The sequence below is a fragment of the Gymnoscopelus microlampas genome, assembly GCF_963454915.1.
Source record: "Gymnoscopelus microlampas genome assembly, chromosome: 6".
Taxonomy (NCBI): Eukaryota; Metazoa; Chordata; class Actinopteri; order Myctophiformes; family Myctophidae; genus Gymnoscopelus; species Gymnoscopelus microlampas.
The window spans coordinates 36927567-36953951 of record NC_139943.1 but is presented as its reverse complement, the minus strand read 5'-3'; the positions used below and the strand labels follow the sequence as shown (position 1 = coordinate 36953951).

The following is a 26385-nucleotide window of genomic DNA, read 5'->3' as shown; positions in this document are numbered from 1 at the left end:
CATTCCTTCCTCTCCTCACGTGTGCCTCCCTTACGCCCGGCCCTCTCATCTTCACTTGCACATGGCTTCTCCTTCGTATATGACCTAGCTGGGCTTTTTTCTTTTTACTGCTCTTCTCCTCATGTAACCTTCACTACTTGTACTTTTATATAGATCAACCTATGTCAATAAGGCCACAACTTTCTTCCTCCCACAGAATACGATGGATGGATAACCCCTGAATCTGAGTTGTATTCAATAACCGGCCCGTTGTTTAATGTCACCGGTCTTTTGTAATCCAAAGAAAATGTCATCCACTTTATGAGATTTTCCATGCACTTCTTTTTTTCCCCATAGTTCGGACAGACCTGCCAGAAAGCGCCTGCTTTGCTACCCCAGGTGTCTCTGCTGTGGCAGCCAGGGGATGATCTGTCGCTGGCTAGCGGAGCCTGGCAGTCAGCCCAGACTGCCCAGTCTTAAGTTCACCTGTTGTGTTTGGAAGCGAGTGGGGCCAAACAGAACAAAACTGTTTGTCAGTTGGGTGGTTATGATTAGGCCTGTCACAATTATTACATAATCGCCTGATCGCAATTATTTAAAGAAAGATTTTCACACATTTTCAAACATTTTCAAAATGTTGAAATCACAGTGTGAATCACTGAGTCAGAGTATCTCTCTATCTGTACCTTAAGGCAAGGGTTTGTAAGGTCTTTCAGTAAATCAAGTTAACCGAGTTTGGCCATGGCACTCCTTAAATCCTGTTGGTTAGTTGTCATGTAAAGGCCCGCAGAATCCACCCTGAAGGACGTGACTACGCTCAAAGACATTTTTGTTAAAGTTTTGAACATTGAGGGGTTTTCATTTGTCTTCTGACAACTTGTCTAGGTAGGGGAAGTTAAGTTGCTGAAATGACTGTGAAAGGTCTGGGTCAGGTCATTGAGCAGCATGCAGTTTCCTGGCCTAAATTCCTTCAACAGCTCCAGATCAGTGGTTAGATAAGATTAAACCAGCTGTGAGAATATCTTAATCCATTGAGACCAGGAACGCATCTCTGTCATTTTAGATTTCTTTTGGCTTGGTGCCGTGCTATGAGCTTGTATATCTGCTATTTTAGAAAAATAATGAACATTTGTGAAAATCTTTGAATATATATTTTTTAAAGCGAACATTTGTAAAATATTTTGTTCCAGGGACCTCCAGAAGCAAAGATTTGAGTTAAAAATGTTGTTTCAAAAAAATATATGTATTCAAAGATTTGCACTCATTTTTCAAAGATTTTTCAAAAATAGCAGATCTATAAGCTCATTGCACGGCACTCTGTGAGCTTGTATATCTGCTATTCTTGTATATCTGCTATTTTTTAATAGCCCAAAGTATAAAATAATGGTTATAGCTCAAATCTAAAATGACACAGATGCGTTCCCGAATTAAATGGGTTAACACAGTACGGCTCACCTCAGGATATGTTACCCAGTCCAGCTGACAGTAAAGCTTACCTGAGTGAGAGCTATCTATCACTTCACTTCATGCCATGCTATAGTTTATGGTTATCTACATGTTCAGCTCTCCTCTTCCATACTGGTTGGTAGATTGACGCTGTTGGGCGGAAACCTTGTATGCATGTCCAAAAACCTGTTACACTTACTCTTATTGTTATGTGTTCTCAATGGATCCAATGAAGTTATAACTTAGTCACAAGCTCTTGTAATTATTTTTCATTGGTTAAATACTGAACCCACAGACAGACTTAACCACTTTCAACCTGGCATCCCTATTTTAGGCATGGCATTGTATATGAGATCGCCTATTCTCGCTACCTTTGCATGACAAAGTATAAAATAGGGTTTTGAAAACAACAACATGAAAAGATAAAAGACGGAGATGTAAGGGTTCTGCCTAACAGCAACACATTAGAGCTGACAGCACTGTCGTGGCCATAGTTAACCTTGGTCCTGGACAGTGCATGTGTTTACTGCGTTGCCTCTCAGCTCAACCCATGCTGTCACCATGGCAACGTAAACATCTCTGGCTGCCGGTCTCCTGGGAGGGGGTCATGTGACTCCCAAGTGTGTGAGCGACTGCCGGCGCATGTGTGAGACTGAACGACGGGTCGCTACTGTGCTCAGCCAGCCATGCTGTGTTGACTCTCGGCACAGAGAGTTCTCTCTGGGCAGTAAATAACACGGTGCCTCAGCCAAGGGCCCCGTGCGGTGCAGGGATGGGGAGGGACGGGGGGGTCAAGACGCCAGCCAGGGCGAAAAGGTGTCTGCCTCATGGGTTTGAGGCAGTAACTTTACAGCCGGGAGCGAATAGAAGCAGGTGCTTTTGACTGTTTTCCTCCATGTTTCCTCCTATGTGCATGAGTTCAAACACATTTAGGGGGAGTATTCTGTGGTCCCCAGGGGAGAGTAAATCACTTTTACAGCTAAACCCAGCTGATGGCTGCTCAAATGGCTTTGATGAGCGCATGGGGGAGAGCTGTTAGCGGCAAAGTTGCATTGCTCAGGAACACTTCGACACTTACACTGGACCGGGGGTCAGACCGGTCACCGGTTACCTTCCGATTCCCAGACCGCTTCTCTACCCACTCGGCTACTTTTTACTTGGCATGTAGGCATGCATGCAAGGACATTCAGACTAACAGACAGACCATAGTTGGCTGAATGTGTCCACATAACAAAGAGAGGTCTATGGCGTGGAGAACAGACGTTCATGGGTGAAGTCCATTTACTTTGTGCCCTTTATATCTGTGCATACTGTATGTGCATGCGTGAGCGTGTAGACTGCAGGCCGGCATGCCTCCCACAGCGTGATAACAAAGAGACCAAAGCAGCCACTTTTCCCATCCATAGTGATGAAAAGATAAACCTTGTTTTCAGTGTCATGTTACCTTCTTCTGTGTGGTTCAGCAGGCAGCGTTCGACTTTACAAAAAACATAAACCGGGCTGCATAGATGTGCCCTGCCCTTCTTAAAAGCAACCAAGATGTTTGCAGATTGCATGAACTTCTGCCACTGTCTGCATTGTTATGTGGCCAGTTTCATTTTGTCTGTCTGTGTCTGGTAAAACGTGCCGTTGAAACCTCCTTTCTCACGGACACTCCACTCTGTGCCATTTGATTTACCCATCACCCCTCCGTCCCTCTCACTGGGGTGGTTCCCATGGTGTGACTGACTTATCTCCCCTATTTGAACTAAACCACAGCAACCATGTCGGTGTTCAAGTCCGTACTCTGTGTGTGTGTGTGTGTGTGTGTGTGTGTGTGTGTGTGTGTGTGTGTGTGTGTGTGTGTGTGTGTGTGTGTGTGTGTGTGTGTGTGTGTGTGCGCCCGCGCGCACGCACGCACGGGGGAAAGTACCCTGGTGATGACGATGAGTTAGGGGAGTGAAAGGGAGGTGTCCGGTGACGGGGCCTCCTCAGAAAGATATACAGCGCTATTCCCAAAGGTGCTCCTGGGATACAAGGAATCACACCGTAAATCTGCAAATCCACCTCCAACCTTTTTTTACTACTCATCTACCCTCTGCTTTGATAGCCGTGATCTTTACCCCTCCTCAGCATAACGAGAGGGAAGAGGGTTTGTGTTTGTGTGCGTGTATGTGTATGTGTGTGCGCGTGCGTATGTGGCACAACTCTCCATCACACTATAAATCAGCTGTATTGAGTGCTTCTTCCTAAGCTTGCAGAATAGCACTGAAGGGCTTGATCTAGAGATTCTCGCAGTGTCATGCACCAAAAACAGCAGATCTATAACCTCACAACGAGTTGTGCTGCGACAGGTTGTGAACTTGTAGATCGTCTATTTTTGGTGCGCTAGCAGCGCTACACTGGCGTGCAATAAAGTATAAATGTGACTTTACTCACCACACAGATACACTGTACTATCACTTCTACTGCACATGATTTAGTTCAAAACATCCTCATGCCAACATTTGAAATAACAAAGCCACTCCCAACAGGCTGCCTGTGTCTGTTAACCCTGTATGCTTTCCTCACATCGTAATACACAAAGGAAGGTATGCTGCTTGGCTGTTTGTGGGAAAACCTCCCTCTGTTTATCATTATACAACTTCATAGGTATGTCTTACTTCTCGCTTTCAAGTTTGTGTATGGCCTTTCTCCTTGCTTTCCCCCCCCCAGCCTATCAACACTCTCCTGCTCCAAAGTACTGATTATGTATTTGATTTACAAAGTGCTTTTTATGTAGACTGTATGAGTTGTTTCACATAATAGTTGATGTGGGAACATGGGTGGGAAGTGTGTGTGTGCTTGCGCGCACAACACACAATACACTCATTCTACTTGAAACCCTTGAGGCCCTACACATAATACACGTGCACACTAACCAGATTACACAACACTGTCTTGTCTTATCATGGAATTAATCTCTCTTATCACAACAAGTAGATCACCTGTCATCGTTTTTTCCACAGGATTTCACATAGTGATGCAGTGAGGTCACTTCCACACACATAGACACACAAACACTTGGTTCTTGTATTTGCCTGTATCCCTCTCTCCCAGATCCAAGCCTGTTGGCACAGCCATTCACTCCCTAGGTAAATATGAGGAGGGTGTGAGATAAGAAGCTTTGCATACCCTTAGCCAAGGAGTAACGCATGTATGATCAACGCAACCCGTGGCTTTCGTTGAAACTCTTTGGTAATCGGCACTCATAAACCCTGCCTTTCATTTTATATAGCTGGTGGTTGTAATTGAAACCAGTGTTGAATGGTTAGCTGTTAGTATTTTGCGAAGTCTTGACAGTTTGGGAGGGAACCTGATGGAATGTGGTGCTCTCGTCTGTAAAAACATTCTTTCTGCAGACAAGACCACCTTCCTCTCGAGGCCTCAGAAAACGTTTCTTTCTTTTCTTTTTACTATTAGGTAGTCTGTCCAGGCTTCCTGAAATATGTGCACCTGCTCTGTCTTGGCTCGATAACAGTCTTACATAAGTCAAGACAGTCGACTCTATACACACTATACTCCAGGCCAGGCTTGGTTTAAACAGGCTCGGACTGAAGCTTTGAGTGTTACTATGTGCCTTTCTCAAAGTAGCATTAAGTCTGATTTATATTTGGTTGCACGCTGGTGTCATGCACCGGAAATAGCAGATCTTAAAGCTCACAAGGCGCCACAATGTTAAGTTACACGTTGTGAGCTTGTATATCTGTTATTTTTGGTGCACGACACTGGTGTGCAACCAAATATAAATCAGACTTAATGCTACTTTGAGAACGGCACATAGCAACACTCAAAGCTTCAGTCTGAGTCCGTTTAAACCAAGCCTGGCCTGGCAACTAAGTATTTATCAGGCGTAACATGGCTAGCTTACCATAATGTAGAGGGGCACTGTTGCCTTCAGCTAGTGTAGGAGTTGGCAATGTGACCTAATAGTGTCCTACATATGCTTTGGAATAAAACTGCAATGAAGACACATTAATGAAGAAACGTTATTTACTTAATTGTTGGTCAAAATAACTTTGAAATTAAACCTCGACATTGTTTTCTATCCAGCATAAACTGCCTGCACTTACTGTAACCCTCAGCTCATTTAAATTCTCACTTGGGCGTCTCAACATAGATTTAGCCTTACAGGAAATAACTGTGCGTGCGTTGGTGCCTAATTACGGAGCCGTTGGATGTAATTTGGAACCTTGTTATTTTTTCTTTTTTTTCTTTGCATAACGTTATTTCCAGTACAGTGATTGCACAGACAAAAGACAAACAAAAAAACAGAAGTGAATAATTCATATGAGCAGACATGGAAAGAGATCCTTTAAATTACTAATGAGCTCAGCCCCAAACCTGTGGCACAGGAGGCCAGGGCACTCCTGACTCCACACACACACACACACACACACACACACACACACACACACACACACACACACACACACACACACACACACACACACACACACACACACACACACACACACACACACACACACACACACACACACACACACACACACACACACACACACACACACACACACACAGGAGGACGAGGAAGTGGCTTGCCTACACTTGCAGCAGAAAGGAAACTATAGGCTATGAATAGACTGTCTCCCATGAAATTTAAGGCTTCCAGATTTACAGTCACGTTCTGTGTAAATTGCATCCTTGAAATAGGTGGGTTCACTTTTCAAGCACATTACTTGCGTCTTAAATGAGGCATCATCATTCAGCTAGAGTCAGTCTGTCTGGCTTCTTATATTCGCCATTTGGTATTTGTGTGTCTTGTCTGTGTGAAAGCACATGTACACATGCATGTGGGCATGTGTGTTTCTCCATGTGTGCAATTCAGATTCAGTCCTTATTATTGTTTATTTACATTATAACAGTCTGTACACATTTAAACACTGAAAATACATAACACTCAAAACGGAATATACAAGCAAGAACATCACAGCAACACAAGTCTGTTTCAGTGTGCCCAGGCTATTTAACCACTAAAACCCTATATACTTTGTTGTACAATGAATAGCAAAATAAAATAAAGTGGCTGATCTGCAATCTCACAAGGCACTGACACTGGCACTGTATATCTGTTTTTGAAGATGTTTTGACATTTTTAAAAAGATTTATCACTTATAATGACATGCCCAAAAGGGACACCAGGGTTAAGGCAGTGATTGCTGGGCAACTGTACACCCAGTTGCATTCCTGGGACCTGTAACACTGCAGAGTAGTTCTCTACATCTGCAGCCAGAGGGGAAGAGGGTGAAGCATGGTTTGGGGGGTTGCAGGAGTCGTGTGCTACTGTATGGTTAGTGCTCTGTGAGGGGTGGCAGGGGTCGTGTGCTATGGTTAGTGCTTTGCGACTGGTGTCAGTGTCAATTAGGGCTGGCAGGTTGGGGAGTGGAAGGCAAGTCATTTTATTTTCAGAAGCTTGTTTCTATTGGTAAGGGTGAGTGTCACAGGGCAGCCCGTGCTCTATAGAGACTAAAGAGGAACATTGCAAGCACACACACTGCACAGCTGATTTTCCAATAATTAATTACCATCAAAGCGGGCTTATTACTAATCTTATTTTAATGGTCTTTGTGAATGAATGGGCGCCTGGAAATTATATTATTCAAATATATTTGAATTTGTTTTGTAAAACATGTATGTCATTTGGTAGATGACTCATAGCTTCAGGTGAGTTCATGTAGCCTAGGTGAGACAGTACAGGAGTAATACTACTTCAGTACAGAAGCAGTAGAAGGTGGGTTTTGACTGAGAGAGCCCTACGTTCGCAGATGGTTCCCAAACTTCTCCATGACAAGGGTCCCCAAGGCTCTGGCTGAGCCCCCCCACCCCCCATTGTGAAATGGCTAAAGATAAACAAAAAATAATAATGACATGGCCAAAATTAAGACGTCAGGTTGAAAGTGCTTAAACTGGCACAATAATCTTATGAATTGAATTTGAATCAAAATGACTACCCCCCCACCCGCACTCCCTTAATTTTTCTATCCTTTCCAATCCCCCCCCCGGCCCCACTTGTAAGGTGTGTGTATACATTTGCATGTATGTGCACGTTTCTTTCTTTCTTCGTGCATGTGCGTGTGCGTGTGCGTGTGCGTGTGCGTGCGCGTACGTGTGTGCGTGCGTGCGTGCGTGCGTGCGTGTGTGTGTGTGTGTGTGTGTGTGAGAGAGAACGAGAGAGTTGGACTGGGAACAGAGTGATGTTCTCCTTCCCTGGCAGGCAGTGCTGAGTCAGGTGGAGAGTGTATAATTACACATGGTTGCCCATCAGCAGTCTAAGGGCCCTCTCACACTGGCTCCCACCAACAATGCAGGCTCCTGTCTCTGCCTGGACTCAGCTTCTCATCTGGGGCATGGCTCACAGTGGACCCTGCCTGGGTTTATAGGGGCCCATGTGCTGCTGTCCTGTATTCTCACTCTCTCTCTAGGTTATAGCTGCTGACTGTGTGGGAGGACCGATGAGTCAGCACAAACAAAGTCCTCTTGTCTAATATACACGCCCATGCTCAATTTCCGACTTGAAATGAGTGTGTGTAGCAGAAATCCAGATAGGAGTAAAGCCTCCTACTTTGTTAGGCTGATGAGGTATTTGCATTTTACGCTTCTATGGCTGTGTAAGCTATTGTGGTCAGCTTCTGTGATGTCCAATATAGTTCAAAGTCTCTCTCTCTCTCTCTCTCTCTCTCAGGGGCGCCGATTTATGTCCTCACTATTGGGTGCGCACGTGCTGCGTTTCTTTTCCGGGTTTGTTACCTTTTTGGGGGGGGTTTTGTTTTTTTCTTTTTCTTTCTTTGTGATGAGTTTGTGATGGGTGCTCGTCATTTCTCCTGGGTGCTTTAGCCCCGAGGCACCCACAGTATCGCCGCCCTTGCTCTCTCTCACTCACTCACTCACTCACTCACTCACTCACTCACTCACAAAATAGTGAAAATAGCCGATCGACAAGCTCACAACGCATCATTGTGAACTTGTAGACCGGCTATGAACACACATTCCCCCTACACATAGTGTTAACTTCGAGTGGCTGCAGCTTCCTCCAGCGGTGAAATGGTCCTTTAAGTGGTTAACCCGCTGTGTCTCCTGTGCTACTGACAGCCACAGGTGATGAGCAGACTCGCTGTCTCTGTTATGGCTGTTTATACTTAACCTCGCTGGTCAGACAGATTTACTGGACTTAGCTACGCCCCGGGGCGATGAGCAATCTTTAAAAAATCTTGGTCTCCACTCTCCACTTATTAACTTCTTGACAAGTTGAGCTACTGCGGGATACGTCTGCCAACGTATTACCTGCCAAGCCATATGTTTTAATGGGCTACAGTTGGAGGCTAACTCAATGCAAATTAGGCTGACATTATTAATAAGCTATTATTATTATCCTAATTATTATCGGGTACATGTGAACCATAGGCCAATCCTCTCATATTTGCCCTTGATTTGGAGGCGCAGGTGCCCTCTGTGTTAATGAACCACTAATGCAGTCTCATAGAGATTTCACACTTGAACGAGCCAATCATTATAATGGAGAAGAGGCTGATGGCTGCTACGGTGAAAAAGATCCCTCTGTGCAAGCGCGTCGACTAAAGCTTATTACCACTGTTTCTGATTCCTGCGTGGTGCGGAATCATTAGCATCTCAATAAACGGTGAGGGGTTGGGGGGGGGGGGGCTTTTGGGTCAGAGAGCCGGTCGGTCACATGTGTTTGGAGTTCGCTCGGAGAAATATTTGCCAAATTAATGTGCTGTGAAAAAATGCATTATTCATCAGGTGTGCCGAGGCTTCAGTGAAGCGCCGTTCGCTGGGAACCAAGCAACCGTTCAGTCTAATTAACAGGCAGCGTGTCTGGAGGGCCCTGCAGCAGCCTGGCTGTCCTCTGTGGGGGGAACAAACAGCATCACACACACACACACACACACACACACACACACACACACACACACACACACACACACACACACACACACACACACACACACACACACACACACACCTGCACGCACGCATTCATATATGTATACATACTTGTATACACACACACAAATGCACACAGGGCTACCTGCAAAACAAACAAACAGACATATTTCTACAACAAACAAACAAACATACATACATACATACATGCAAAGGGAGCCCAGTGGGCTTTTCAGCTGCACATCAGGATGTGCTAGGACGCTTCGGTAAAGTTCAGAGAACGGACTGCTGTTTGATGTTTTGTTGAGACCTATATGATCCAGCTGTGACACTCTATCCACCTTTTATCAACTTGAACTTGAGACATTGGCTCCATCAACAGAAGTGTATAACTTTACAACGTACACACTGTGTACGTTGTAAAGTTATCTTCTTTTTTTTTTAAACCCTCTGATCTTGGATCTAGTTTCTTCCCTTATACTTGATTGATCACTCCCTGCTTTTTGACGGCCGTCTCTGGAGCCCTGCTGATAAGTACATCTGCATGGGCCACATGGTGTCCTCTGGGTGCTATAGTGGCTCTAGGCTCATTTAGTGGGCACCTTTGTCACTTTGATATCAGATCTGGAACGAGAGCTTCCTGACTGTGATTGCGGCGTACAGCACAATAAAGATAGGCTATAGGCTTGTCAGTGTCATTGTCTGAAGCGTCTCCCTAAATGTGAAAGACCCTCTAGGAGTTGGATCAGGCATTAGTGGAAGCACAGACTGGGTCTTGAACTGTTTGACACATGGAGATGCAGTGGTGGAAAGTAACTAAGTACATTTACTTAAGTACTGTACTTAAGTACAATTTTGAGGTATTTGTACTTTACTTGAGTATTTCAAATTTCCAATAATTTTTACTTCTACTCCAATACATCTCAGAGGCAAATATTGTACTTTTACTCCACTACAATTATTTGAAAACTTTAGTTACTTTTCAGATATAAACTATGATATAATGAAACATACATGAACCACTTTAGCCCTATTTTATACATAGGCTATTTGAAAATAGCAGATCTACAAGCTCACAACGCGTCGCATCGCGACGCGTTGTGAGCTTGTAGATCGGCTATTTTCAAATATTTAGTACTTTTACTTTTGGTACGTTAAGTACATTTTGATGCCAATACTTTTGGACTTTTACTCAAGTACATTTTTAATTCTGGACTTTCACTTGTAACAGAGTATTTTTATATTGCAGTATTGGTACTTTTACTTTTTCCACCACTGTGGAGATGGGATGACGGTAATCTGACCCAAATGGTTGCTCTCAGCAGCAGCACCTGGGACTATTCTCTCAGATTTCTGAAGGCATTCTTTTTTATTCGACCAGTGTTTCATGCATCATGGTGTGCCGAGGCACACTGGTGTCAAGTCCAGTTGTGTCTTGGGATTTTGTGTCAACCACACATTGTAATTGCAACACATACAACTATACGAAACGTTATGAATCGTTTTAATTTAATATATCAGTTACTTTGTGCAAATTCTATACCCTAAAACATATATTTATTTCCGACCACTTTCAACCTGGTACTTTCAACCTGGCATCCCTATAGTTTTGTTTAGTTTTTTTCCCACACATTTTCCAAAATAGCAAAAATACTCAGGTGCGCCTTGAGATTTTGTCTTGCCCATTGTTGTGCCTTGGGCATGAAAAGTGTTAAAACCACGATATGAAATGTACTGTATAGCTGAAATGCTGGATTTGAACCCACAACATCACGATGGGTCCTTTGCCATGACACTTGAAACCCTGTGACTGTTGGACGGACGGGTGACATTAAACAGAGATCCAGAAATGATGTGTTGTGAATAATACGAGTTTAAAAAATGTGACAGTTGTTGAAACTTTTGTTACAATAGAGAGTGCTCCAATTATTCTTGAAGTGTGTGTGTGCCATGGCAGTTTTGCACAGTGTAGACTAGACAGCCAGTCATATGAAATCCAACAAGTACTTTTTATTGTATTTTTCTGTGGAGGCTTTCCACTATAAAATCAACTTTGTGTGTAGAACCATAAAATATTGACTTTCCACCAAAGGACAGGGTTTAATTGCTGTAGAAAAAGGATAATAGCATACTGTTGCATTATTTATACACTCCTCTAAACTGTGGGCTTGTTGATGCCTTGTTTTCTAGCTAGATTCTGTTCCCCAGCTCGTCTCTATGCACAACCTCTGCGTAACGACGCTCTGTCTCCATGCCGATGGAAACACCACAACAAGGGATGTAAAGCATTGCGTTATAGAGCACTGGTTCTCAAAGTGGAGTCTAGGGACCCCCAAGGGTCCCTGAGGGGGTTCTAGGGGGTCGCCAGGAAAATGAGGAACAATTAAAAAGCTTAAGCCCTATTTTATTCTCTTATGGGGTTCCCTGGCACGAAATATTTTCAAATGAGGGTCTGGGGCTGTCAGTGTTCCTTCACATGAAAAGGTTTGAGAACCACTGTTGGAAGACAAATGAAAGTGTCTGTGTGGAATTGTATCACTTGAATCGGTAGTGACACGCAGTCTGAGCGGAGTGGCAGTAAAAAGCGAGCGCTGTTTTGGCGTGGTCAGACAGCGAGCGCCGCCGTGCCAGGGTCCACAAAAAAAGAGACGAGACTGTCTGCACAGCGCGGAGCCATGACAACAATGGTACTTCTGCAGTGCAGATGGGACCAGGCCGTTTTGTGCCAGCGTTGTTGCCGGTCTCTCTGTATGGGCCTTTTGTCTGTCTCGGGTAAAGCAGAGTGGCACAGAGGGCACTAGCCTCTCCTGGCACAGGGGCACACTGGCCATTGTCCACTAATGGCAGGCAGCACCGTTATCTATGTGCACTGTACTTTATCCAGCTAGGGGGTCGTTCTCTGTAGTGATATTGAGTCGTATTTGTATGTGTCAAGGGCAATGTGTTTGACAACAATTGTCTCGTGTGTGTGTGTGTGTGTGTGTGTGTGTGTGTGTGTGCTTGTTGCTGTGCACAAGCATAGAAGCATTGGTACCCCATATATCTTAACTGTCTGTGTATCTATTGCTCATATCAGAGGCTGTGTAGTGCGCATTTTAGGTGTTTATTGCCCTCATTGTCCCGAAGGCTCCTGCGAGTACAGAGATAGCAGTGCAATAGCTCTGAGCTAGAGCAGGCACTCGTAAAGATCAGCCAAAAAGACACACACACACACACACACACACACACACACACACACACACACACACACACACACACACACACACACACACCAGTGATACACAGCGTTAGAACACACAAAGGCTGCTTATTCTCTGCGTAGCCTCAGGGCTAGAGTACAGGAGAACTGCGTTAATAACAACCTGAAGTTTTTCTTGACTGTTAGCTTTCATTCTCTGGTATGTTTCCCAGTACAACAGATGACTACACTGAAGTCAGTTCCTTTGTAAAGGAAATCAAGTTTTAAGGGTGTGGCCGACCACCGCGTGTGCCTGTGTGCGTACGTGCGTGCGTGCGTGCGTGTGTGACAGAAGCAGTTAGAGTTTAGTGCAAAAATCCTGTGATATTCTAGTGTGTTACCTGAGACACCTATTAGATGTTTAAAAAGTGCCTGTGTTTAAAAAGAGGTAGATGGGAGCTTCCTCAGACTCAGGCCCAAGTGGGACTGACACTGCAGCTCACTCAGAGTGGCACCAAGACGAGCCGAGAGTCGCGGCCTGCGTACCCACAAGGCTGTGATGCTAACCACTACTGCCTGTAGTCGGCCGGGAGCCGAGGGGCTGTTATTGAAGAGAGACAGACGGGAGGCAGAGACAGGGTGATGAAAGAGATGAGGCTGACAGGGCTGGACGGCTGAGTGATGATGAGAGAGAAGAGAAGGAAGGGCACATGCCTCTAATCACTGCTCGTTTCTCTGCCACCGCCACTCGATTTTTGTGTGTGTACGTATGGGTATGTGCACGTCTGTCTGTCTCTAGTCTTTCTCACACACACACACACACACACACACACACACACACACACACACACACACACACACACACACACACACACACACACACACACACACACACACACACACACACACACACACACACATACACGCATACACACACACACACACACATGCACACACATGCACACACATGCACACACATGCACACACACACACACCCTAACACACACCCACACACCATTCATCAGACGGGCCCCTTGGGTGACAGTCTGGGGACATATTAGTCTGGAGTGAGAGACCAAGATTTTTGATTGCTTCAACTTGCTTTCGATTACTCCAGTCCTGTGTTGTTGGTGAGGGTGGGGTTGGAATAAAGGCGGTTGGGGTTTGTGGAGGTTTTTCTCCACTTCTTCTTTTTGATGCCCTGTGGTGTCCGGGTGGGGGTTTTAGGTGTGGAATGTTGTCATCTGGATAAATTGTGAGTGCTGGCCGCCTTCTGCTGCTTGGATTAGGAACGGGGTGTGTGCGCTGATGGGGAACATATGTCATTTAGTTTTGCATCCTCTGTCTTGCATGGAACTGTCACTCACACTGCACACACACTTCTTCTCCTTTTCTGGAAAACAACAAAATGCTGGAGCTTACGCAAAAAGGAATTTCACCCGCCAGTGATGTCAGAATAAAAGTTGATTCTTGATTCTATAAAGCTATTATTTTACTTGGATACGTTATGTGAAACAACCCAGGAACCTCTGTGTGGTGTATATACAGTATATTATATGACTGTGTGAAGTGACATGAGACTCTGCTGGGTCAGGCGGATGTCTGGTTCTCAGTGTGACAGTGAGAATACACAGCAACCTGAGAGTTCCAGGCCTGTTTGTTTCCTGTTAGTACAGTTGATCACATTTCACCGGCCAGGATGTACATGAACCCAGCATCATGGGAGACTGGCAGTCTAATGTGCAGCAATTGTAAGAGTGTGTGTGTGTGTGTGTGTGTGTGTGTGTGTGTGTGTGTGTGTGTGTGTGTGTGTGTGTGTGTGTGTGTGTGTGTGTGTGTGTGTGTGTGTGTGTGTGTGTGTGTGTGTGTGTGTGTGTGTGTGTGTGTGTGTGTGTGTGTGTGTGTGTGTGTGTGTGTGTGTGTGTGTGTGTGTGTGTGTGTGTGTGCGCGCGCGTGCGCGCGCGCACATGCACCCATGACAAGATGACAGCAGCGTGAGAACTTTTCACTTAGGCGCTGCGCTGTGTTTTCCACTAAACATTCTGGAATGTTTGGCTTTAAAATGCTGACTTTAAATTAGGCTTTACACCTTGGATTGAGGTGATAACGTGGAGAAAGGTGGGTGGTGAGCTGAGGTGGTTTTCACCCTGTCCATGATGCGATAGAAGGGAATTCTCCTATATATTTGGGCTCCCAACTGATGACAGTCCTTGGGTGCATTTGCACGAGCACGAGGCTAGACAGATAGATCTGTATTCATGTTTGCATGCAAGTTGGCTCTAGGCCAACTAGATGACAAGGGGGGGGGCTTATTTTTCTGCACATGCAGCAAAAGAGACAGAGAGAAGAAGTCAAAAGTTCAACATGCATGCGGTTTCTTTTCAATTTTTTTGTTCTTGTAAGGTTATGTTGATGCATGAAGGTGAATGAAATGGGTTTGGTTATGGATGTGTGTGTGTGTGTGTGTGTGTGTGTGTGTGTGTGTGTGTGTGTGTGTGTGTGTGTGTGTGTGTGTGTGTGTGTGTGTGTGTGTGTGTGTGTGTGCGTGTGCGTGTGCGTGAAGGTGCTACTGCCTCAGCATACAAAGGAGAGCGTTGTTTCCTCCCCTGTGCTCGTCTTCTCACACAGGTTTGTATCATCGCATTCCACCACACAAGGTCTGAGTGATACTGGTAATGCGTTATACAAGGCCTGCTTTCATTCAAAGCTCTCCTCAACCCTGCCCCACGCTCACCTCTCTGTACAGGTTTGAGATAAGCCTCACGTTTAAAGTATTTAGTCAATATAACCGTAGCTATTTACTTACACAGCATAGGTACACTGTGTGTGCACGTGTTGCATTTCCGTGTCTGGTTCGGGCAAATGATCTACTGCAACAGCAAGCACACTTTGTACAGTCTGGAGAGGGTGGGGGGTGAATTGTCAACTCCACACAGTGTTGAAATACCTTGTGTTCCTGCGTTTGATGAGCACTCCCTTTATGTGCCGGGGTTCCTCCTTTTTTAGATTAAATCTCCTTGGCTGAATCATCAGACCGTGGAATTTCTCTCCAATGTGATCATCCATCCTCTTTATTACTGGCGTCTGTCATATCTTGTGCCCCCCCCCCCCCCTTAGTTTGAGTCTCCTGTCCCGTCCTGCCGTTCCTCCTCAATGTTATTGCCACATCAGATAGCCTCCCAGCAGAGTTCATGTTTGGCGTCTAAATAGCAGATGAGTAATGGTGATAGGGGGGGGTTGGCCGGGTCAGCTGCAAGGGGAGGGGGGGGGGGGGGGGTGCACACGGGTGAGAGCGGGGCAGGGTGAGCGTTTTGTTAAGAAATTCTTCCGGCCGGCAGATGAAGTCAGTGCATTCCTCCGAGGCAGCTCCCCTATAGACGGCCAGCGGAGCACAGCCCGGCTCTGAATGAAGGGGCTGAGATAATGGCAGGGTTTAGCATTAAAACGCCTCCCTTTGAGAAGCAATGGGAGAGAGATGGAAAGAGAGTGCGCCATCTGTCTGACTGCGTCAAGTTGTTGTTTGGCTTTACTCACAGGCTGCAAAGTTATGTTAGATCAGATCACCATGGTCTGTAGATGGGCCTATACTAGTGCTGCCTGAGGCAGTTCACTAACTTCACTTGTGTGGAAAGGTACGTTATTGCTAATAGTGTTTAGGCTTGGTCATAAAAGTACAGGGGGAGCGGTCGTAACAATGTTCATCTGGCCTGAAACAGCTTCAACCTGCTGTCCAGACCTGTGCTCAGCTGCCTGCTGTGCTGTTCTTTGATTCCTCTCACCAGGACCAGAACTTAATCTGATGACTATTCAAAGTAATGTATGCAAACCCACTTACACAAATAAACACACTGTCTCTCTCAGTGTGCACAGACACATACTGTATACTTTCTCTCTCTCTCTCTCTCTCTCTCTCTCTCTCTCGCTCTCTCTCTCTCTCTCTCTCTCTCTCTCTCTCTCTCTCTCTCTTTCCGCGTACACACAGCACAGTTACACACATAGAAAAATCCTATCCCTAAATACAGATCTGCTCGTGCTGTCTGTTCCCTTCGGCAGTATGCTATGATAACGGCTTTGAAGGAGGGCAGCGGAGCGTTTAATTGGGTTAAAGATTGGCGTTTATACTCCCAGGTCCACAAGACACCACCAGGCTCATAACAAACCACCAAGAATCTCTTAACAAAATGCTCTGCTCCTCTTCCCCTGAGGCATTCATCTCCATCATGGATACATCCATTCATGTCTCACTGCACAGCTGACACTGTTGACGTCAACACTACTGTTGCATATACTGTAGATGGCACGGGGCTGTTGGCCACTGCTATCTCTGGATGGGTATAATGACGTGTGTTTGTGTGTGTCATGGCTGACGACACTGTGTTTTTGTTAACAACAACTTATGTCATACCTACAAGTAGGCTAAGCACACTCCATGTTCTACATCTGTGTGAAAGCTAGAGAAATGTAGTTTTGTGGCCAGGCTTTGCCCTGTGATCCATACAGTTCTTTCCCTATCTACTTTCCATATCTACATTACAAACTGTACATTACAGGTGAGATTTCTCCAATTTGATGCAGTAAAATATGTTTACCAGTGATGGAATATGACCTTATTCTCACATGGCTTGAAAAGAAAAGGTGAACTGACCTACTGAGGAATTTGTTTTGTTAAAGGTCAAAGTTCAGAGAAATGTACGTATATGGGGTGATAATATATATTATGAATTATAACACCAGCACCACCATTACACTATTAAAGTCACATACCCCCGCCTAGAGGCAGCTTGTGCACCCCACTCACCACAGTTTGGGAATCCCTGCCACCAAAGTGGTACCTGTTTTTGTTTCTTCACACCGGACAAGCCTGTTCTAATGACGATCTGTGTGTCTGAGAAGTTCTTTGGACCCATCATGAATCCATCCATGTCTGACCTTTCTATTTCTTGTGTCTGTCTGTTCCACAGTGCCCCTGCCATGCAGTGCTGAGCTGAGTCACTCCAAATCAAACCGAGTGGATCTTATCTGAAGCCCGTCTACCCCTCACCCTGCCCTGCCTGGTCCCAGATGGAGCTGAAAGTGTGGGTGGATGGAGTGGTGCGGGTGGTGTGCGGCCTGTCGGAGGAGACCTCCTGCCAGGATGTGGTTATTGCTCTTGCGCAGGCCATCGGTCAGTACCTCAAGCCCACTTCCTGCTCTGAAATCATTCTGTTGCAAAGCTCCTCTGAAAATGTCAGCCTAATCCCTTGCACTCTGCGAGGAATAATGAGCAGTGGTGGGAAAAGTACTAAAATGTTTTACTCAAGTAAAAGTATCAATACTGCAATATAGAAGTACTCTGTTACAAGTAAAAGTCTGGAAATAAATTGTACTTGAGTAAAAGTACACAAGTATTGGTATCAAAATGTACTTAAAGTACTAAAAGTAAAAGTACTCATTTTGCAGAAGGTCCCATTTCACAAGTTTTCAAATGTGTAAAATGTATAAAAATCCTTTGAAAATAGCAGATCTATAAGTTCACAACGCGTTACAAAGCGACGCGTTGTGAACTTGTAGATTGTCTATTTTCAAATTACCAAAGCATATATACTGTAAATAAGTGGTTTTGTAATAATAATCAAGTCTACAAAGTAACTAGTAACTAAAGTTAATATAAATAATTGTAGTGGAGTAAAAGTACAATATTTGCCTAGAAGTAAAAGTATTGGAAATTGGAAATACTCAAGTAAAGTACAAATACCTCAAAAGTTTACTTGAGTACAGTTACTTTCCACCACTGATAATGATGAAAGCTTGATGCAGGCCTACAAGGTAGCTTTCTGTTTCGCATTTACCTTTGCAAACTCCACTGTGGCCTAAATAAAGTGCTCCATCAGAAGCGTCTAGGGGTCCGTTTTGGCACGGCGCTGTGGTTTCATCCCTATGTCCTCAGGCAGCGCTAAAGCCATACACACTGCTGCTGTATTCAACAACCCAACTCCACATTTAGCACTTTCCTCCTTCCCTGAGTGAGCAGCCTGCCAAGCCATCAGGGAGGGTTTGTCCTCATTTCAGGGCCCTTGTGGAAACTTTTATTTGAGCATTTTTTTCTCCCTCCTTTCTTTTTAATAATTTGTCTTATGTAACAGCCTCATCCTCCTATTCTCAGCAGTTAGGGAGCGAGGGATACTGGCATCACCGTAATAAGCCTGTCATTTTCTCAATCATCCACACTGTGTAGAAGCAATCAAGGCTTAATTAGAGGAAGTAGTAAAGAAAAGACCTCACGTGGAGACACTGAAATAGACTTGGCTGAACTTTAGAATATTATTCTTATTATTTTTTAAATTAGTATTTGGTGTTCACACAGTTTTCTCTTTAGGATAACTTGTGGTACAAATCATGTATGTTTTTTTCTCTCTTCTCTGTCTCTAGGTCAGACGGGGCGTTATGTCCTGATCCAGCGTCTCCGGGACACAGAGAGGCAGCTGCTGGCCACAGACAGGCCTCTGGAGTCTCTGGCTAAGCTAGGCCAGCACGGCAGTGAGGTCCAGTTCTTCCTGCGCCGCACAGGCCCCAGCAGCAGTGACGGGCCGGGATCCAAACAAGATAGAGCAACCCCTCTCCCCCTGCCCAAGCATCCCGAATCGGAACCATCCAAACGCAGCCAGCCCAAGAAGTCCCTCACTTTCAACCTCGGCCCCTCCACCTCCCCGAGAACCAAAGCCAAGCAGCTCAGGAGGTCTCCCCGAGACTCGCCGGAGCAGAGAGCGTCACCCTTGCATTCACACTCGCCCTCTCCCTCTCCCAGTCCTGTGTCCTCGCATGTGCCATCCCCATCGCCGTCTCCTTCGCCTCCCGTAGGCCCGTCCAAAGAGGAGGTCTTCCGACAGGTTCTCCAGCAGCAAGAGAGACTGAGGGCCATCGAGGCCCAACTTGAAACCTTAGAGAGGGAGTCTCACGCCTGGGAGCGCCCCTCCCCGTCCCCCTGTCCTTCCCCGGTCTCTGATGCCCACGTGCAGGAAGAGATGGAATCCCTGGAGCTGGCGTTGCGGAGGAACCAAGGAGAACTGGCCCACGAGCAGTACTGGGAAGAGGAGATGCGAGCGGAGGTGGACAGGGAGCGAGGGATGAGGCGGAGGCTGGGGGAGCTCCATGGCAAGATGGACGACTGTGGTCGGCGGCTCCATGAGTTCTCGGTGCGCTCTGCTCAGCTGGAGCAAGAGATCCACCGGGAGAGTCAGGCGGGCGGGCCCCAGGGAGGGCGTGTCAACGGAGCTGCGCCTGAGGAGTGCCTGGACGCCGTGAAGGGGGAACTACAGAGCCGAGAGGAGCACGGGGTGCAGCTGAAGGAGCGGCTAAAAGAGAATGACATAGCACTGGGGAAGGCTGAGACTCTGCTGCAGGTAAGGAGAGAGGTCGCAATTGTGGAAAAAGGGCCGTAGGTCGATGTTGCCAACCCCCTCACATCCCTCTCCTACCTGCATACCACAGCAGATACGCACTTATCACATAGTTTTAATTCAACGCTGAAAGTTAAATTAAGGGTCCATTTTTATACTTTTGAGGGTTGAATTAACGCTCAGGATTTTGCTGTGCAGTATAAGGACACTCGCTCTCATCTCAACCTATTATAAATAAAAAGAAACATGCTACATTTGTGATGATTTGCAAAATGATGATTTGCAAAATACATTCATATTTATTCATGAATTATTCATGAGCACGTGAATTAAATTGTATACTCAGATCCTACCTTGTGTGAATGTTCTCTATTCCTGGAAGACACCTTTGAGTGTCTAGTTGAACAGGTTTGGTGGGTATGATCTATTCTGCGAGCTCAGAACACGTGGTTACTAATGGTGTTTATATTACAGTGACAGTATCTACATATCCTTGTACTCTTGCATACTGTATGAAAAATACAAATAAAGTTGTTGTATTTCAATAGTTCTTTTTTTGGATTAGCCAGGCCACAGATGTTTGAGGTTTGCCCTGTTATTCTTTATGTGTTTACTTTAGGTGGTTGTGGTCAGATGTGATTGTTTTGTACTGTTGTGTCCTTCGAATAAAAGCCTGACCCAGTTCAAAATGAAACTCAAGCTTCCTCATAATCCTCATGAAACCTGACACTTGAACCCATCCACTTTATGGAGCTCAGAGATAGACTAGTTCCTCCCAGATGATTGAAGGAAATTATATATTTCTTTTACATGATAGATGGTGTTGTTTTGAACGCTGTGTCGCAAAGGAAATGGGCTGTGCGATTGAATTGTTTTCCACCAATGTTCCTGAAAGTTTTTTCTTTTAGTTTTAGTTCAGTTTTATATGGGCTAAGTAAGTGCATTTGTCACTCTTCATTAGTAAGGGCCGTCAGCGTTGTAAGACCATTGCATCCCATTCCTAACTCGCTGGAGTCCAAGTAATGGTTGTGTTACTGGCTTTGACACTTTATAAAAAAACTATGAAAAGCTAATTCGATTTCAGACAGGACCGTGACTGCCGTTGGGGTAGAACTGCAGACAGATATTTGGCGGCTTGACTATGAAGCTTGGAAATGGATGTCTTGGAACAGAAGGACGACTTTGCTTCATGGATAAAAAACACGCTAATGGGGAGCCTGCAGCAAGATAAAAATTATTATGCACTTATATTTTCTGCTTCACCCATTTAGTTTGTGTTATTACTGTATGTTAGGCCTTGCATTGTGAGTGTTTTGAATCCTAGTAACCTTATAAAAAGAGGCATCTGTTTTGACCACACAGGTAGTTTCCCAGTTGAAATAGTATGCCAAGATGTTGGGCTTTTTGTTTTGTTTTGTTTTTTCCTGGCACATCAACACAGTTGTAGGGACACGGTGTAATAAAACCCCATTCATTGTTCTTTTAGTTTCGAGGGTTGTCTGACAGTCGGCTGATGTGATGAGTTGTGGCATGCCTGGCAGCTGAGTGTTATACTGTTATAGAGCGTTAGTGTTGATGGGCACAGTCCTTCTGTCATTAGGCTAATGGAGCAGCCTGCAGGTGTGAACTGTCTCAGTACGCTGCCTCTATCCAGCGTTAATTACAAGCAAACAGACTATGGCCAGTGGCGAGGGGTGGAGGTGGGTGGCGTGGCACTATGGCAGACTGCTGCGGCTCCTCAGCACTGAGCAGACACATTGACTAAGTGCAAGTCGATCAGATTGATTGACTGGCCTCTGCACATCAAACTTAAAGCAATAGTTCACGCATTTCTACACCAAGAATTTCATTACCGTCTCCTACCGGCTAATGTATACGGTAGGAGACACAAAGGAGACGCTTTGTGTCTCTTTTGTGTCTCCTACCGTATACATTAGCCGGAAATACACACGGTCATCAAATTATTGGCTTAGGAATGCGACAAAAACAAAACAATCTTCCATGAATTCAAGGTTTCATGGGGTTTGTAATTGATAGAAAATAAGTCATTTTTTGGGTGAACTACTCCTTTAATAAAGATTTTCGGGCCTTTTATGCCTTTATTGATAGTACAGTAGGTAGACAGGAAACGGGGAGAGAGAGATGGGGAGTGACACGCAGCAAAGGCCGTCGGGACCGGGACTCGAACCCGCAACGCGCTGTCAGGCTACATTGGAGCCTAGGTGCCTGGACCGGGCCTGCACATCAAACTTAACCACGTGAAACCTAGCGTCCCTATTCTGGGTGGCCAACATTAGGTTCTGAGCTTGTACATTGGCTTTTTTCTGTGACAAAGTTTTGTGTTGCGGGGAGAAGAAAAGAGTGGACCAAGTATAGAGCCCTGGGAGACCCTGGTCAACTATGAATATAGGGTTCAAGTGGTTAAAAGTATAGGTGTGAGGGTGATGGCTGTGTGCCTTGATGACATATAGTTTCACCCTGCACCCTGTATTATCAATAATCAAAGCTAATGGATATCTTGTCCACTGACAACTTTTTAACAAACAAGCTTTTAAATGCAGCAGACACATATCCATTGCTGTGTCCTTCCCTCACAGCTATGCCCCAGGCTTTTGGATTCTAGTTGAATCAGAAGGCTGCAGCTGATAATTGAGGAACTTGGCTGATTTACTGTCTAGTGATTGCTCTGATGATGTCTTATGATGAGGGCAGTTGTTTACCATGTGGACCTGCTGCCCCCTTGTGGCCAAAAACAGACTGTGACTGCAAGTCAGAGTGCAGCTTCAATGATGGCACCATAAAATACAGCTGGAGGGTGATTTTATTTACATGTGCTGACTTTTGCTTCTCTCGTTTCTGCCCGCCCGCTCCCCAGGCCAAGCAGGAAGAGTTGGAAGACCTGAACAAGGAGCTGAGGCAGTGTAACCTGCAGCAGTTCATTCAGCAGGCTGGCGTCCTGCCGGCACACACACACTCGCGCACGGACCTTCACGAGCAGCTGGATCAGCTTGAGCTGGCACATCTACTGCAGGAGGAATACAGGAACGGAGGTGTGGATAAAGGAGCACGTTGCATGGTCAGCTAGCGTACGAATAGACAGGTGAACGGTGTCCGTAACAGCCACCTTTCTCTTCTCTTTCCAGGCCTCGGTTTTGTTTCAACAGAGTCACCTCCTCGCCCCACCGCCAAACAGTTCCTGGGACATCCACGCAACCTGCAGAACCCTCTGGTGTCCAGTCTTAATCCCGAGGGTGTGTATGTGTGAGACCCCCAACCCTCTCTCCCAGCTCGCATTGCTCTACTACCCTAAAGCCCCCTTGCCCTTCTGCCCCTCATCCCTGACTTGATTGGGTTCTTCCTTTATGGTATATACAGCCATCAGCTCTGGTTGGGTGACAGAGGTGTCCGGATGTGGGTGGGCAGGGGCCCTGCTTTCCTCTCTTAATTTTGCCTTTACCCGCATTGGCTGTCACCTCCCTGATGGACCTTTTCCTACTTCTCCTAACTCTCAAGTGTTCCTCTGATTTCCAGTCGCTTGCTCCGTTTCACACAATATCTAGTCTGGTGTAGAGCGCCTCTTCCTCTCTGCGTCCTCCTCGTCTCACTAACCTGTATGGCTTTAATTATACAACTTTTATTAATGTCCCTATTAAGCCCCTTTCTTTCACAGTCTACACAGTAAAATCCTTCAGTGTTAACTCTTAATGTATCCATTTCTAACTTGTTAAAGGTGGTGTAAGTGATATTGTGTTAATAGTAATCATTGCTTTAGACTAGATTGTTTGTTCAGTAAGAGGGTCTCTGTCTCTACATCTTTTTAGTGAACAGAGAATACATTTTCAGGTCGGGATACCAGTTAAATCAGAAGAGAGAATTTATAGGATACAGGATAAACAAGTGAAATTGGACTGATAGCTTATAAATGAGATCTCTCCTTCTGATTGGGTGAAATTGGTGTCCCATCTGAAAATTCATTTTATGTTTATTAAAAAGTTGAAGAGAGGAAGACCATGTTACTGAACAATCGCTGTATGTAGCAATGATAGAGCTCTATGTTTTGTAACAATATCAATATTACTTACAGCACCTTTAAATTGACACTCAGGATTTCACAGTGTAGCTCTCTCTCTGGCTGACTTACACTGTGTAATTGTGGACTAACATCTAGCTGCTCTGGCTTTACTTCCATGCAGCCGGGAGCTCCTCCCTCCGTGACACAGGGTGACCTTCCCACCCTCAGGACAGCTTTAACTGCATAAAGAGTAAAATACACACTGTAATACCATGTTCACACTTAACATTGGAGAATACAACAGTCATACAGGCTGTAGTTGTGTTTTTTTTTTATGTTGTGACGTAAAAAAAAAAGAGACCAATGTCATTTAAGTTTGCCTTTTTATGTGTGGATATTATTTATATGTGTGGGGGTATATATCTATCTATACACTGCCTTGTACTTTGGTGATGCTTGACTTCCAAAGAGCAAGAGCCTTTCCGAGACCATATTCACACGGTCGGCCATTTTGCTCTGACGTCCACGCTGCCAACCATGCTGTGTGAATATGGTTGACAGGGCTCTGCAAGATGTATTGCACTGTCCCGTTCCCTTCCTGTTTGAAGTCATGGCTCTTGTTTAAATACAGATAAATTAGTCTCTCGAGACAGACTGTTGGCTCACACAATTTTCAAATGCTTCCGCCTAAAACATTCTGTACATCGCTGAAAAATACAAATGCAATGATGTCCACTTCCATTTCGCCTTTGCAGTCGTGTAAAAACGTTACTAATTTAAATCGAATTAGTCAAAGTCTACCTAGCTTACTGCTTAGCAGAAATGGAAATTCAAAAATATATTTTAAAGAACGGAAATGACAAACTGATGACATCTTCTTGTCACAACTTTTGCGAGGCAGAGTTACAGACTCCCTGTAGCATTAAAAGATTGTGAAAGAGTTGTCTTGCTTGAGAAACCAATATACGAATATGTCCATAGTATCTCTAGATTTTACACACAACTGTTCTTGCCTGTTGTGGCCATTTCCATATTGATGGGGACATTGTAAGTATTTTAACAGGGCCATGACTTGTTGAGGTGTTTATTTTTTCTGTTCCTCAATTTGAATGGATACCCTTGGTTCTCAGTTCTCATCACACCTGACCTTTGGCCTGTCATTAATGTGCTGTTTGTTTAGTGTCATATTTAATATACATAATCAGACATCTAATGAATAAGCAATGCTGACTTTGCTCCTGATATTTATCACAATCTAAAACACTGCTAGTGCTAACATAATACTTAGTGCAGCATGTATCACTTTAATCAAGTTCCTCTTATCATACAGACAGGTCAAAGGGATGTGTGTGACTGTGTTCTCTCCTTCCTGTTTGCTGTGTGGTGTTTCTTTGCGATTTGGAGGAGGGTGGGATCGTTAAACCTCTCCTGACTCTGCAGTCTGCAGACCTGTCAATCCTTTGTTTTCAGAAGCATGCTTTAATAAACGAACATTGTCCCAAAACACTGAGCTATCATTGCAAGTCGATAGCAACAGCAGTGGTACCTAATATCTGATCTAGTGTCAGTGATCTGGGACATCTGTCCTTCTCAAGCCAAATTTATACTTTGTCACACGACGGTGTCGTATGGCAAAAATAGCCTATCTACAAGGTCACAACGTGTTGCATCCACGACACGTTGCGAGCTTGTAGATCAGCTATTTTGGTGCCATCGTCTGACACAGCATAAACTAGGCACTATGGATGCATCCTCTTTTACCCAGATTTGTTTTCCTGTCATATCTCTATCCAGAACATTGTTTTCCAAATCGAACCAAACAAAGGGATCATCACCCCCCAATTATTTTTGTGTGTCTTGCAGTCTTGACATCCCGAGAGCCGTCATGGAGGTAAAACATGGACCGCAGGGCCAAGGGAACTTGTTCACTGTTCTGTCACCATCACCTCATATTTAATCCCCTGTCTCTGTAACTATTGTCGCCACTATATACTACCATTATATATTGTACTGTATATACCTAAGACAGATATATTTACAGCATTTTGCTACTGTACACAATGCAAAATTTATGTATGAAATGTAAGAAATGATTTAGGAAAACTTTTACCTAGAGCAATTATTACTTTTGTCTGTGTATTTAAATAAAATAAAAACATGATTGTGCATTGTGTTTTAGATAAACCTTTGTGGCGTATTTGTGTTTTCCTGGGACCACCATACCATTATAATCTTGCTGGTTTAATGATGCGATAGGCATTCACTCCTAATGTGCTGTTGCGTACACACTTTCTAACAAACACCAGTTTCACAAAGAAAAGGCCTATGTGAAATGTAGTATGAAGATATTATTGGTACTGAAAAATGTATGCTCTCCCCTCAGTGCCTGACTTATCCTCACACGGGCAACACCGGCCCACAATCAAGTACAAGTCAGACCTTAGTGAGCCCTA

At 44.8% G+C, this 26385-nt stretch overlaps 1 protein-coding gene across 3 annotated transcripts in view; it reads left to right on the top strand.

Annotated features, from left to right (window-relative positions):
* The window catches only part of rassf7a (Ras association domain family member 7a), a 29355-nt gene extending 3238 nt beyond the window's left edge, over positions 1 to 26117 (top strand). Inside the window, exons 2-7 of one of the 3 annotated variants that reach the window (XM_084061108.1) lie at positions 17506 to 17708; positions 18953 to 19923; positions 22796 to 22970; positions 23064 to 23171; positions 24114 to 24182; positions 25796 to 26117. In XM_084061108.1, the coding sequence (XP_083917234.1) occupies positions 17606 to 17708; positions 18953 to 19923; positions 22796 to 22970; positions 23064 to 23171; positions 24114 to 24145 (1389 nt within the window). In that variant the 5' untranslated portion in view covers positions 17506 to 17605 and the 3' untranslated portion in view covers positions 24146 to 24182; positions 25796 to 26117. Of the gene's footprint in view, positions 1 to 17505; positions 17709 to 18952; positions 19924 to 22795; positions 22971 to 23063; positions 23172 to 24113 lie in introns of all 3 variants that reach the window. The other 2 variants (XM_084061107.1, XM_084061106.1) reach the window with 2 other exon arrangements.
* The last annotated feature ends 268 nt before the right edge of the window (positions 26118 to 26385 follow it).